The sequence below is a fragment of the Phascolarctos cinereus genome, unplaced genomic scaffold, assembly GCF_003287225.1.
Source record: "Phascolarctos cinereus isolate Bilbo 61053 unplaced genomic scaffold, phaCin_HiC Scaffold_5;HRSCAF=322, whole genome shotgun sequence".
NCBI lineage: Eukaryota > Metazoa > Chordata > Mammalia > Diprotodontia > Phascolarctidae > Phascolarctos > Phascolarctos cinereus.
The window spans coordinates 300,574,905-300,588,240 of record NW_027555958.1 but is presented as its reverse complement, the minus strand read 5'-3'; the positions used below and the strand labels follow the sequence as shown (position 1 = coordinate 300,588,240).

General features: G+C 39.7%; 1 protein-coding gene across 8 annotated transcripts in view; it reads right to left on the bottom strand.

Annotated features, from left to right (window-relative positions):
- CDK12 (cyclin dependent kinase 12) overlaps window positions 1–12,649 on the bottom strand; it is an 80,816-nt gene extending 68,167 nt beyond the window's left edge. For all 8 annotated transcript variants that reach the window (XR_013487212.1, XR_013487213.1, XR_002326651.2 and 5 more), the window contains exons 1-2: window positions 11,541–12,649; window positions 5,773–6,660 (exon numbers count right to left, since the gene is read on the bottom strand). Coding sequence is in view for 2 of the 8 variants with exons in the window: in XM_020997790.2 (XP_020853449.1) it covers window positions 5,773–6,660; window positions 11,541–12,610 (1,958 nt within the window). In the remaining 6 variants the exon portion in view is untranslated. The remainder of the gene's footprint in view (window positions 1–5,772; window positions 6,661–11,540) is intronic.
- Window positions 12,650–13,336: the final 687 nt, after the last annotated feature.

Here is a 13,336-nt window from a genome sequence, read left to right as displayed (position 1 = left end):
TGACTCCAAGTCCAGTACTCTATCCACTGCTGCCACCTAGTTGCCCCTTCAGATTAGGCTAGAAGTTAGAAATGAGACCCTGGTCTGCTCCTAGAGTCTGAGCCATACTGCTGCTTGCTTTTGAACTTGCTCCTCTCTTGTATACAGCCAGGGCCTGTGACTACTCCTTACTTTACAATACTAGTCCTGACACAGGTTCTCGTCTCAGTTTGTCCAGGATTTGTGTCTCAATAGTAAATGACCAAGCTGTCAATTGGTACCTGTTCCCATGCCCTGTACAAGGTTGTGATATCCTGGTATAGATCTGGGACCTTTCTTTGCCCTTAGGCTCAGCTTCAGTCCCAGGGCACTGAAATATTCCATGTGGAAGGCCCCTGGACAGACCCTGTTCCCAAGGACTGCAGACTTTTCTATCTACCTGTCTCCTTCCACATTTTTCCTGGATATCCCCACCAGGATTTGGTCTGATCCATTTTCAAGATCAGTTTGAAGTTCTGTGTGTATGTATGTGTGGTGGGTAGCTTGCTGTCTTTTTCTTCCTGCTACTTCACCATCGTGGCTCTACCTCCCTCAATGTATTTTAAAAAGTGCTTTGCTCTTCGTGTAGAGAATCCTAACTGCTTTCCAAAAGCATCAATGAGAAATAAAGTCTTTCAATATAAAAGAATCGAGCAATGAACAAAGTTACTACTGTTGGTGTGAAAAGTATCCTTCCCACCTTCTTCCATCATTTTAACCCCATATTAGAAAGACCGGACAAGTGAGTTAAAAAAGCACAATTTAACTGTATTATGTTGATGTGTTATATTATATCACATCCAGCAAAGCAGGGCTAATTAAATGTACCTAGAAAGATAATACAAACCCTTCTTTGGAAAAATTGGCAAAATAGTTTATCCACAAATTATATTCTACATTATTATAAAAAAATCAGAATGTCTGAATCTGGAAATCAAAAGGATAGAAAGTACGTGAAACTATTCTATTTTTTAAAAAAAGACTTCCAGAGAAAGAGATAACTTCCCTTACTTCATCAGTTTTGTGTCTACTAACCACTGATTCCTGAAACTCTATCTAGTTTAAAAAGTTATGCTACAGAAACCTGTTTCCTTTTCTTCCCTCCCACCCCCAGTAGATATGAAGAACATCTACAGTTGATAAATTGTCTTGCCTTTATCATCTCCCCATTATTCCAAATTTTACATTTATGCTTTGTCGTCTCTAGGGTTTTTTGGTTGACACCAGTATTATCATAGAAAAGGTTATGCACTTTTAGTAGCAACAAAGAACTGGAAACAAAGTAGATATCCACTGACTGCGGAATGGCTAAAAAAACTGTGACACATAAATGTAATGAAATATTACTGTGCTCTAAGAAATGAGGAATATGAAGAAAACACAGAAATATGGACTTACATAAACTGATAGAGTGAAGAAGAGGCAAGAAGAAAAGGACAATATAAATAGAAAGAATAATAAGCAGAAAACAATCAAAAGTGAATGCTACAAAACTTTTTGTAAAAAAAAGAGGATTTCTCCTGCTTCCTTTGCAAAAGTGGGAGGTCTGTGGATGTTTAACACTGTATGTATTTTCAGATTTCTTCCTATGAAGTGATCATTTTGCTGATTGTTTTTTCTGTTCCTCTTTTTTCTCTGAAAGCTATTCTTTATTACATGGGATGACTCTCTGGGGGGAGGGAGGAATATAAGGAAATTTAGGTGATAAAAACAAAAGATATCAATAAAAATTTATGTTTAAAAAAAGAAATGTTTTTCTGGGAAGAAAATGAAAATTATATTATCAGCCTGAAAAATACTTCAGGTTGCTTCAGTACACTGGTTTATTAAACTACTTGAAGCTTATAGCAATTCCACATTACATTAACTACGGATCCTGGTTAATATATATGTGGACATATCATTAGAGGCACATGGACAAAACCAACACAGGCCCATTACTATAACAACAAATTCCATTTTGTGTCTAAAAGAATCTTGATTCTCCCCAACCCCTTTGTTGGGAATGTGCAAGTACTGGGAAGGCATAGTTTAATTAGGGATCTGACCACAAGAGAGTAAAGTAGTCAGGAAAAGTCTTTATCTTATGATTTAGATCCAAGACATGCTGATGTTAATTGAATTCAACAGGCTTTTTTTTTTTCTTTTTTGGTGAGGCAATTGGGGGGTAAGTGACTTGCCCCGGGGTTACACAGCTAGTAAGTATAAAGCTTCTGAGGCCGGATTTGAACTCAGGTCCTCCTGACTCCAAGGCTCTATCTACTGCACCACCAGCTGCCCCTCACCAGACTTTTATTAATTTGCTATGACAAACTTTGGCATCTCCTTTCCAGGCTATGGTCATACGGTAGTGGTATGTCAAAAGTACTGAAAAAGTTAACTGTATAATCAGAGGATCTCCTAAGAGTTCATATTAGTATTTTGCCTAAAAAACTTCCTTTCCATGGAATCTTTATTTAGTCAAAGGCACCTTGGTCTAGTTGATAGCTGCTGGATAAATCCCTCCATCCTCCAGTCAGAAGGACTTGGTTTGAATCCTGCCTCAGATTATTACTAGCTGACAAGTCACTTAGCCTCTGGCCAAGAACAGAGGAAGTCAATTTGGCCTCTCATAGCTTAAGCCTTCTCATTTGTCAAACAAGGTTAAAGCCCTCTTCAAACCTTAAAATATCATATAAATAACAGCTTAAAAAGGATTTACAATTTGGCTTACATGGTGATTAACTATGTGCATTTAGTCGAACTGCCAATATTTTTCAAATCTTAACAATATAGCTTATAAAAACGCAACCAACCACCCTTTCCTTCCCACTGCAAAACAAGCTGATGAAAAATGAGCCACTATTCAATTCTGAAGCCCTTAAAAGAAAAACAACAAAAGCCATGACATGCATCAACAAAATCTTCAACCAGTGTCATCAACAGCAAATATGTGTATCATGAGAACCAAAATCTAATCTCGAGTATAGCTTTCTTCTCTCTTTCTCACAAAATATTCATTATTTATTGGGGGCAGTCCTTTTCGAGAGCATATAACAAAGATAAACTCCAGTATGAACCAAGTTGTCAGCAAAAGACAGGCTACACTCAAAGCATGATGGGGTACATGAAGGGAAAGAAAGATTTATGTAATTAGTAAGTAGACAAAAGGACTTTCTCAATAGAAGAGGTTACAACTTAGCCATTTCCAAGGATACTGTACCTGTCAAGGTAAACCCTCAATTAATGTGTCCTGACAAAATGCTAACAAAAGATTAGTGGCTATGAGTTATGTGCCTGCAAGTTTCTGCTTTCTGAAACCATGAATCAGCAGTATTTCCTATACATTGATCTTCAGCTTTATTACAAGGAATGGAATGAAATTAAATTTAAAAATTAGCTTATTGCTAGCCTGAGACCTGAGTTAACAAGTTTCTGTCCAAAATAAAATGCAAATTTGATTTAAAGAAAATTTCCAGTTTCTCTTCAAAAAGAAAGCACAATAATACAAATATTCAGTTTCCTGAATTATTTTCCATATAAATGAGAAAGGCTAGATTACAAAGGGACAATCCTAAATTCTTTTTTTTTTAACAGAAGCAAACTCCTGAATTAAAAAAATGATAAGGGGCAGTTAGGTAGCACAGTGGACAGAGCCTTGGAGTCAGGAGGACCTGAGTTCAAATCTGGCCTCAGACACTTGACACCTACTAGCTGTGTGACCCTGGGCAAGTCACTTAACCCCAACTGCCTCACCTAAAAAAAAAAAGATAAATACCCCTAATGTTATGGTCAAAAATTCTTAATTATCCCAATATTCCACTTACCAACTCATTTATCTTTTTACAAGTACCCAATATAGTAGCACATTTAAAAAAATAAAAAAATTATATTGGGAAATAAGGTGTTTTGAATTGTCAAAATCCAAATAGGTACATAATACTAATGGAGGTTTTGGGGTTTTTTTTGGGGGGGGGGTTGGAGGCTGGAGGGTGGAGATCTCATGCCAATTCTCCTAGTTCAGTGAAGTACCTATTAAGCTCTTATTGCTCTACCCCCAAAACCTGTCCCGTACTCAACTTTTCCTGTGTACATACACATGACAATTTTATTCTCCTTTCCACTTAATCACCTAAAAAATAAGCATTTCAGCATGGCTTTAATAAGAATAATCCAACCTAGAGGCAAAATCAAGTGCTGGACACATTATCATTTGACTAAAAAATATTTAACGTAATTTCAATTTGACTTGAAAAGTAGCTTACCTGCTTCCAAAAGACAAAATTCTCAGTTGACACTGATAGATGAAAACTAATATCTGAATCAGGACCATCAGGGAGTAAATCCCTTTAGATGAGGGTAAAGAGTGTTCCTTTCCTCTCCCAATAAGGCTACATTTTAAAAAATGCATGTTTAATCTATCAGGACTTTGAGTATTTTCAACAAAAGTTTCTAACTTCCAGGCACAGTATTTCTACTGCTATTACTGTTAAATTCTTGGTATATAGCATAAGAAGGTATTGTGGTGTAGTGGAGAGAGGACGGGAGTTGGAATTAGGGAGACCTCAGTTGGATCCTGCTTCTAACAATTTATTAGCTATTTGACCTTGGGCAAGTAACAACTTCCTCATTTGAAAAAAGAGTCGGACTAAATGGATTTCCAAAGTTCCTTCTCCAGCTCTAAAGTTAAAATTCTGTGATCATAATTACTGGCTACTATGAAGAGAACATGACAAGTCATTTTAAAAATTACCAAGGGCTGATACAAACAGAAAAGGACAAAGTCTATTCGATATGCCTTTCTCTTCCTTAAAAGTCATGTGTGGATTAGTTTGGGGTTGACTGAAAATAAGTCTGAAGAGTTGAAATATCACTACCAATATCACTTGGGAAATCTGAAGTTTAAGGATTGAACTGGAATGCGAAAAATTCAGCAGTATTTGGTTTTTCTGTGTACAAGAAAGAATGTTGCAATAAAGGCAATCCAGATTCAGGGGAATTAAAGAACTAATGACAAGAAACAGTAACAAATGGAGTTGCCATAGTACATGTAATTGTTAAAGTTATGTTTGCTTGGTAGTGCCTGGAGTCAGTCATGCAGAGGAACAGGTAAACCAATTTCCAAACATCTATCATAAAATCAAATTTATGCTTCAATGCCACCCTCCAATAATCCCATGTGACTCAACTGTTCCCATTTGTGAAGATTCTGGAATTATTATCTATTCTTTACCTTTCAGAGAGAAACTGGTAACAGCTTAAGACCGATAAATGTTTGTGAAGCACTTTATGTATATTCCTTCATTTGGACCTCTCAACAACCCTGGTGAGGTAGGTTTTATAGGTATTAACTCCATTTTTGTGGACAAGGAAACTGAGGCCAAATGATTTACTCATGGTCACAAAGCTAGTGTGAAATGCAGCTCTGTCTTACTGACTTGAATTTTACCTTGGCGTCCACTATACCATGCTGCCTTACCTTAAAAGTAGCTACAACAACTTTTGATTTGAATCAAAAACAGTCAAGTGACGTGGTTAACATACGTCCTTTATTACTACAAATTTTTGTAACTAACGGAAGCCCTAGATCTGCCCTTTTCCAATAAAAGCCAAAAACACCAAAAATGTACCCTATTCATAATAGTGATGCTAAAAGCAGTGCTGACGTGGACAGATCTAAACATAAATCTAAACAGAATCTAAACATAAGACTTAAATAACTTGAAATGAAGAACATCAGGGTTAACTTTCAAAAAGGCATCTATTAAGACTTACCTATCCAAGTCGTCCTCTCCAAGAAGTAAGGGTGGAAGCGGCAGAGGAGGCAAAGTTGAAGTTTTCAGGTGTGGAATAGCAGCTGTCAAAGACACCTGTGTCTTCACAGAAACCTGTACAAGGGGCTGAGAGTTTGCCTGAGAGGATAGAGCAGATGTCCTTGGGTGAGCAGAAGATGACAAAGTTGGGGTGACAGAATTAGAGACCTGACTAAAAGCTGGTTGGAGAGGTGGCAAAGGTGGTTGATGTGGAATAGCAGGTAATGGAGGCAAAGGTGGCAGGGGAGGCGCCTGAGGTGGAGGGGTGGTAGTTGGTAGAGGGGGTGGAGAAGTAATTGTGGGGAGAGGCGGAAGAGCCTCTTTTTCCATTATCTCTGATTCCTTTGGAGCCACAATCTCTTCTTTCAATACTATGGGTTTAGAGTCCTTTAATCCCTGTGATTTCAAGTCTTTAGTAGAAACAAGATGCTTCTTCTCGGAGTTCTCATCCAATTTTATTTTTCCAGGATCTAGAGAAGTTTTAATCTCTGTATTCAGATGTGTTAAGTTTACCAGTTCGGTATCTGAGGCAGATTTTTCAGATTTTAAAACTCTAGATAACTTTTTAGACTCAAGACTTGACTCTTTAGTCTCTCCTGAGATATTTTCCTTTTTAGCCAAAATTATAGGTGACCCCTTCACTTCTTTTCCATCTACTTTTGCAGCAGCTGCTGCAGCTGCTCTTTCCTTCTTCTTTCTGCTGAGCTCAGCTCCCAGGCTGGAGTTTAAGGGGAGCCTGGTAGGTGAGATACTAGAATGTCTACTTCGTGAACCAGATCGCTTCTTTTTGCTGTGGGAAGATGAATGTCTAGAATATACAGGACTTCTACTTCTAGACTTCACTGATTTCCTGTGGAGAGAAGAGACTAGTGGTAAAAATGAATCTTTCACAATCATATTCAAGGAAAACAGAGTTAGTACAGTAAGTAAGCTTTGGCAGATGGGAACAAACATTACTCAAATTAACATAGTGTGGTATAGTGGAAGAACTGTGGCTCTAGATTCAGAGCTGGGCTCAAACTCTGCCTGTTGTTCACTACCTGTGTGACCTTGGCAAAGTCACTTGGTTCTCAATTTCCTAGTGTCTCTCTCTCTCTCTCTTTTAAAGAGGGTTTGGCCTTTGAGACCCCTTCTAGCTTTTGATCTATGATCCTAAAATCTACCATAAAAATAAATGGATAACAACTGGTTCCTACAGGACACAAGCATTTGTTGTTTTTCTATTGTTTTCAGTCGTTTCCGACTCCATGACCCCATTTGGGGTTATCTTGGCAAAGATTTGCTTTCTTGGCAAAAAGTGGTTTGCCAGTTCACAGATGAGGACACAGAGGCAAACAGGGTTTTAAGTGACTTGCCCAGGGTCACACAGCTAGTCACACAAGCTGTCTAAGGCCAGATGTGAACTCAGGAAGTTGCTTTTTCAGGCCTGGAACTCCCAGCTGCTGGATACAAGCATACCTGAATCTAATAATACTATGTTATATTTGTGTAACACTCCAGTTGTTAGAGAGCTTTTGTCTATATTTCCCTCTTTCACTCAAGAATAAGCTCTTCTCTACTCAGTATGCTAAGGAAATATGACTCTTCTTTTGTACTTTTGAAGGGGCAATGATAATAATTAAAACAAAAGGACAAAGCTTTTAGATTTTAAATTTCAAACTTTTTTAAAGTTGTGAAAATATTAAAGGGATTTCTGAAGCTATGACCTTCTGCAGGAAATAAAAATAATTTGCATGCCTCAGATACCCAAATTTTCTGACTAGGTAGTTGTTTACGTTTCAAACTTCAGTCAAATTCTTTAGGGCTAAAACAATCTATTTTGTATTTTTAGTTGGTTTAAATATTATAGGTATTCCCTCACTGTATTCTAATGTAAAGACAAAAATCTGAATTTTTAAAAATACAGAAAAATCTGGAGTATCTGTTTTACAAAAAGATTAAACTCAGGATTTATCAAAAAAGAGAAAGACCTTTTCCCTGTCCCCTTTTAAGGTGTTCTAATTTACACTCTACTTTTCAGGAATTCAGATCATATAAAGGCAGGGCACTTCTTTACTTTCAAACACTCTCCCTTCCCTGCTTACTTCCTTTCCTCCTCCCTCCATCCCTTCCTTGAAGGAAACTATAAAGAAACAGAGAAATAAATCTTAACCTCGACAATGAGAGGAAGCTAAATCAAATCTGAACTACTATTAATTCCATTTGACTGAAGTGTCTATGAAGTCCTGAAAGTACAGGAAGAAGCATCCCTGCTAAAAATCAGGCTGAACAAACCACAAATCCTTCCAATAATCTACTCTTTTTTTTTTTTAAAAGGCAACTGGGGTTAAGTAACTTGCCCAGGGTAACACAGCTAGTAAATGTCAAGTGTTTGGTCTGAGGCAGGATTTGAACTCAGGTCCTCCTGACTTCAGGGCCAGTGCTCTATCCACTTTACCACCTAGCTGCCCCACCAATGATCTACTCTTGATCATCAACATCATCTATGGTAATTTGGTTAACTTTGCTCCAGAAACGCACTGATAAAAACCTAACTTTACCATCATATTCCCTAGAGTTCAACATAAATCCATTGTCAAATTATGCACATTTATGGAGGTAAAAAGTATGTAGGTGGAGAATACTATGTTTTTCTTTTAAATATCTGACTGAAAGGGATTTTCTTTGCTGTCATTATAACAGGACTAAAATGAAATTCCCTCTTTTTTCCAAAGAAAACTTTGGAAACATTTCCCAAAAGCTCAACTACTTGCTTTGACTCTTACTGAAGGCACTATAGCCATTTGTCTTTAGTCTTTCATTAATATAATAATTAAACCAATTAAATAATTAAACAACTTCTCCAAGGAAATGCTACAGTATTAATTATTAGTACTAATTCTACTACCTTATCTGGTGTATGTAGTACTTTACAGTTTTCTGTTTTTCACATATTTCATTCAATTTAAATACCAGGTTATAAACTCCTCAAAAACAGGAACTATGTCCTATCTCCCACAATGCCTTGTACCTATGTTTGCTGAATTGATTTTCATTACTATCCTATGATGTAGACAGGGTAGCTATTATAATTCCCAGTTGCCAGAAGACGAAATCAAAGCCCAGAGGTTAAATGACTTGACTAAAGTTACACAGATATTATGTGCGAGAAACTAGATTAAAACCCAAGGCTTCTGACTCCTAGTCCCATATCCTATGTTTGGATAGCCATATACTAAAAGCAAATAACAGAATGTTCCATACCATGATTGTGTTAAATATGAATCCTAGCTCTCTCCACAAGAAAAAAGGTCTATTGGAGGCTGAAGTGAGGCATTCTAGTCTCTATTTCCTCTCTTTCATGACTTCTTGGGAAGGCAGCATGATACAGTGGATAGAGCACTGGCTCTGGAGTCGGAGACCCTGGGTTCATATTCTGTCTCTAATGCTTTTCCACCTTTGTAATCTTGGAAAAGTCATTTAACCTCCCTGAGTCTGCTTCATCAAACGTAAAATAAGGGGGCTGAACTAGATTGAATGGGGTTGAAACTAGCCTTTGAGGCCCCTTCCAAATTTAAATCTACAATACTGAATTAAACCAGTCCAATCCCACCTGAACTTGAAGTATCATTATTCTGGTTACAACACAGTAATTTCTAATGCAGAATTTCTGGCTTCTTTAATAGTGTTGTCAGTCTAAATTAAATTTTTAAAAACTCTCTGAGTGCCTACTATGTCTGCTTCCTTCTGACAGCGTAAAAAGGAAAAATCACAGAAGATGGACACAAAAAGGCACCACATGTTCATGGTCAATCCACTCTGACGAGTGTGCATTGAACTTCTGGCACCATTTGGATTGCTGATGAAATGGAGGAGGAATGCATACACATGACAATACCAAATACTGATACTCTGTGTAAAGGCAAAGCTCTTTTAAGGAAAACAAACAAAAAAAACTACAGAAATGACTGTGACTCCAGGAACTGAATATGCATCAAATTTACATCCTGCCCTTATATTTTTTTTAAATTTATATCACTATTAAGACAATCTTCAACAAGGTTGAGGAAAGAAACAGAGAATGAGATGGAGTATTTTCTATTATTGCCCAAAACAACTATCCAAAAAAAGCAGTTACTGCTGGTACTTCTTCAATTCAACTCAACAAGCATTTACTGAGCACTTACTACATGCCAGGAACTATATACTAGGTTTTCAAGGGACTAAACCTAGTATGAAAACAATCCCAGCGCTCAAGAAGCATTCCACTGGGGAGAGGGGAGAAAGCAACACGTACACAGAAAAGTAAATTCAAAATGCATACAAAGTATACAAAAGTACAAAGTAATTCCAGGAGGTTGAAATGGAACACTTAACAACATGGATCCTGAAAGGCCTCATATAGGAAGTGGTTCATGTGCTTTGAGCCTTGAATGAAGCTTGGGATTTCAAGAATGTCACACAATGAAGTTGGAACATACCTTACAGACCATCTAATATAGTACCCTAATTTTACAGATTAATGAACTCCTGTAGCCCCAAACCCAATGGGCTAATGACACTGTCAGAAAACCTATTTTATAACTACTAGGAAATACTCAATAAAATTTACCCTTATAAGCAAACTGGCAATACTATGTGGAACAAAACAACTAATTCTTTAAAAATTACTCCAGCTCCCTTAAAGGATCCATCACACAGCCTCATAGCTCAACAGAATGTTAGAGTTGGGAGGGATATTATAAATCACCTAGTCTTACACCCTTATAGATTTAGCAAAAATTCCCTCAAGAATGGTGCTAGATTCTTCCATGCTCCATTCCTAGCACTGGCATTGACACATAGAGGCAGGAGAGTAGTTTAATGTTTCCACTACACGAATTTTAAAAAATGGAATAAACATACTGACAGCATGTAAAAGTATGCTTGAAAAAAGGGTGATGTTTCCTATTCCTTGAAAATAAAAACACAAAGGAAGAAAAACTTTCCATAAGTAGTTTACTCCAAGCTGTGAATCTCAAACTAGAAAAAAATATGTTTTTTCCCAAGGACATCACCAAGTTAGGTATTAATTCAATCTATTCAAAGGAAATGACTGGTCTGTGGTCACAAGGAAAGTTGATGATGGAGCTAAAAAGAAGCCTATTTCTCTTGATCACCAATTTCTGCCTTACCATTCTGTCAAAAGAAGGGCAAGTATTGAGATAAATTTTAAACACTAACTAGAAGGAAATGGTTTAGATTAATATGAAAAGGGAGTGGGGATGATGAACAATAGAATGCTATCAATTTGTAAATGAACCCTGTCCAAATATCCTCAAGCTAAGAGAAATGTGTTTTTTTTAATTAAGAATAAGTTGCCAAACTCAGGACATCTAGACCACTATTATAAATGTATCAAGTAATGAATATGGATTTTCCCCACAGAGCCTCATACTTTTTTGGTGAGACCACCTTTAAGAATGGGAACAGGTGGTTCCACCTTGCAGATTAAAGTCTCACCAAAGGCAGGAGCTGGGACCAACCATGGAAGTAGTTTTTACCATGTAAACTTTCTACTTTTAAGATAGCAGGTCTACTAGAGACCAGAGAGGTTTATCTATTCTGATACGTAGCCAACAACAAAAGTTCTTGGTCATGGGTGGTCCTGACTACTTACTGACAGGCAAAGGCCCTTCAGGGCACTCCAGTCCTTCTCCCCCACAACCTATCTTCTCCCAAGGCAAAGAAATGAAAAGAAAGATCACATACCTGGGAAGAGGACTCCGACTCACAGAGCGCTTGGTCACAAATGGGCTGCTTGAGCGTCTTCGGCTATAAGGACTGGGTGATCGACCACCATATGAACCACTCCCTCTCTCATAGCTGGATGAACGCCTCCTGTTGTATGGACTCACTGACCTCTGCCGCCTACTGTATGGACTGGGTGAACGAATGCTGGACTGGTAGGCCGATGGTTCTCTATAAGGTGGACTAATTGACTGTCTTCGTGAGGACCCACCTGGGCTCTTCTTGTAGGAGTCATAGTTGCTGGAGGTATGAGACCTTGGAGGACTAACATCATATTCCTGGCTGTATGATGCTCCAGAAGGGCTGTCATCCTGCTTAGGGCTGTCAGACCATTTTCGGTGAGGGCTCCTGGATCTGCGTTTGGGACTATCTATTGATTTGTAGCTTTTGGGTGGGTCTCTTTTCCGATGACTTTTAGAACGATCTTTGTGTCCAGACTTTAACTCTCGTTCTTTTCGAGTCTTCTCCTTATGGAATTTGGCTGACCTAGATTCCTTGTTACTGCTACTCTTAGATACTAGTGCCTTCCCGTAGTCATCATTCTCTTCATTCAGTCGTTTTGAAGTCCCAGAAACTCGGTCCTTTGTGGACACTGACTTGCTGGAGACTTCTTGGTTTTTTTCCACCTTCTTCTCCTTCTCTATCTGCTTGGTTTTCAGTAGCTCTCTGATTCGCCTGTGCTGATGATGGCGATGTTTGTGGAGCCGGTCACTCCTATCAGTACCCCGACGATCATCATTATCTCTTCTATCTAGCTTGAAGGCCATGTCATCAGAGAAGGTGTCTGAATCAGAGCTGATGTCGTCGTACTCCACCAGGGGCTTGATCATGGTGCTCAGAGGGGCTGCTTCAGGGGCCAGAGAGCCTAGATCTTTGGAGTGCTTGGACTTGTGCCTCTTGTGTTTGGACACAAGTCTATGCCGCTCTCTGCTATTAGAGCTGCCACCACCACCCAGAGATGATGGATGCATGGCCCCAGAACTCCCTCCACCCCCATCCTTCTTGCCCCCATGTCTCTCTGAATTGGGCATTCCCCTTCCCCTAACTTCAAGAGGGGAGAGGAATCCCCCAGAATCCCCAAAGTCAATCCCCACCCTCCCCCCCAACTCACACTCAGCAAAGAGTCCCCTCCTGAAGAGGGGTGGGGGGGGAAGGCGCTCGCCCCGGCCCCCCCTCCCTCCCTCCACCTCACCTCCTTCCTACATGAGGTGGAGGGAAGAGCGCCCGGGGAGGGGGAGGCGAAAAAAAAAAGCTCTTCAAAGGCTGCAGAGGCAGAGGCTCCCGCCCCGCAGGGGGTGGGGGAGGCCGGCCCGGCCCCCTGGAGCTGTGGGGCCGCCTCGGGCTCCGAGCGGGCCTGTCTGTGAGGGCTGCGCGGGCCTTCCCCCAGCCGGCAGTCCGGCTTGCCCTGAGGCCTCCTGACGCTGGGGGCCCGAGGTCTGGGCGCCCCCCGCTCCCTTTGTCCCTCTTTCCTGGGGAAGTCACTACCCGCTCCCCTCGCCTCAGGCCTTCTTCACACACACTCACTTTCACCACACACGCTCTCACACTCAGACACACTAGGTTAAACCGAAACGGCACTTAGCTGAGGCTGGGGTGGGGGTGGGAAACGCAGCCCAAATCTCGCGAGAGTAGAGCTACTCTCGCGAGAGAGACACCGGCCTTTAGCCACTTTCCCCTTTCCTATTTCCTTATTCCCTCCTCTCCAGGCACTACCAAACTCCGCGAGAACGGGTTAGACTAGTGACGAACAAGTCATC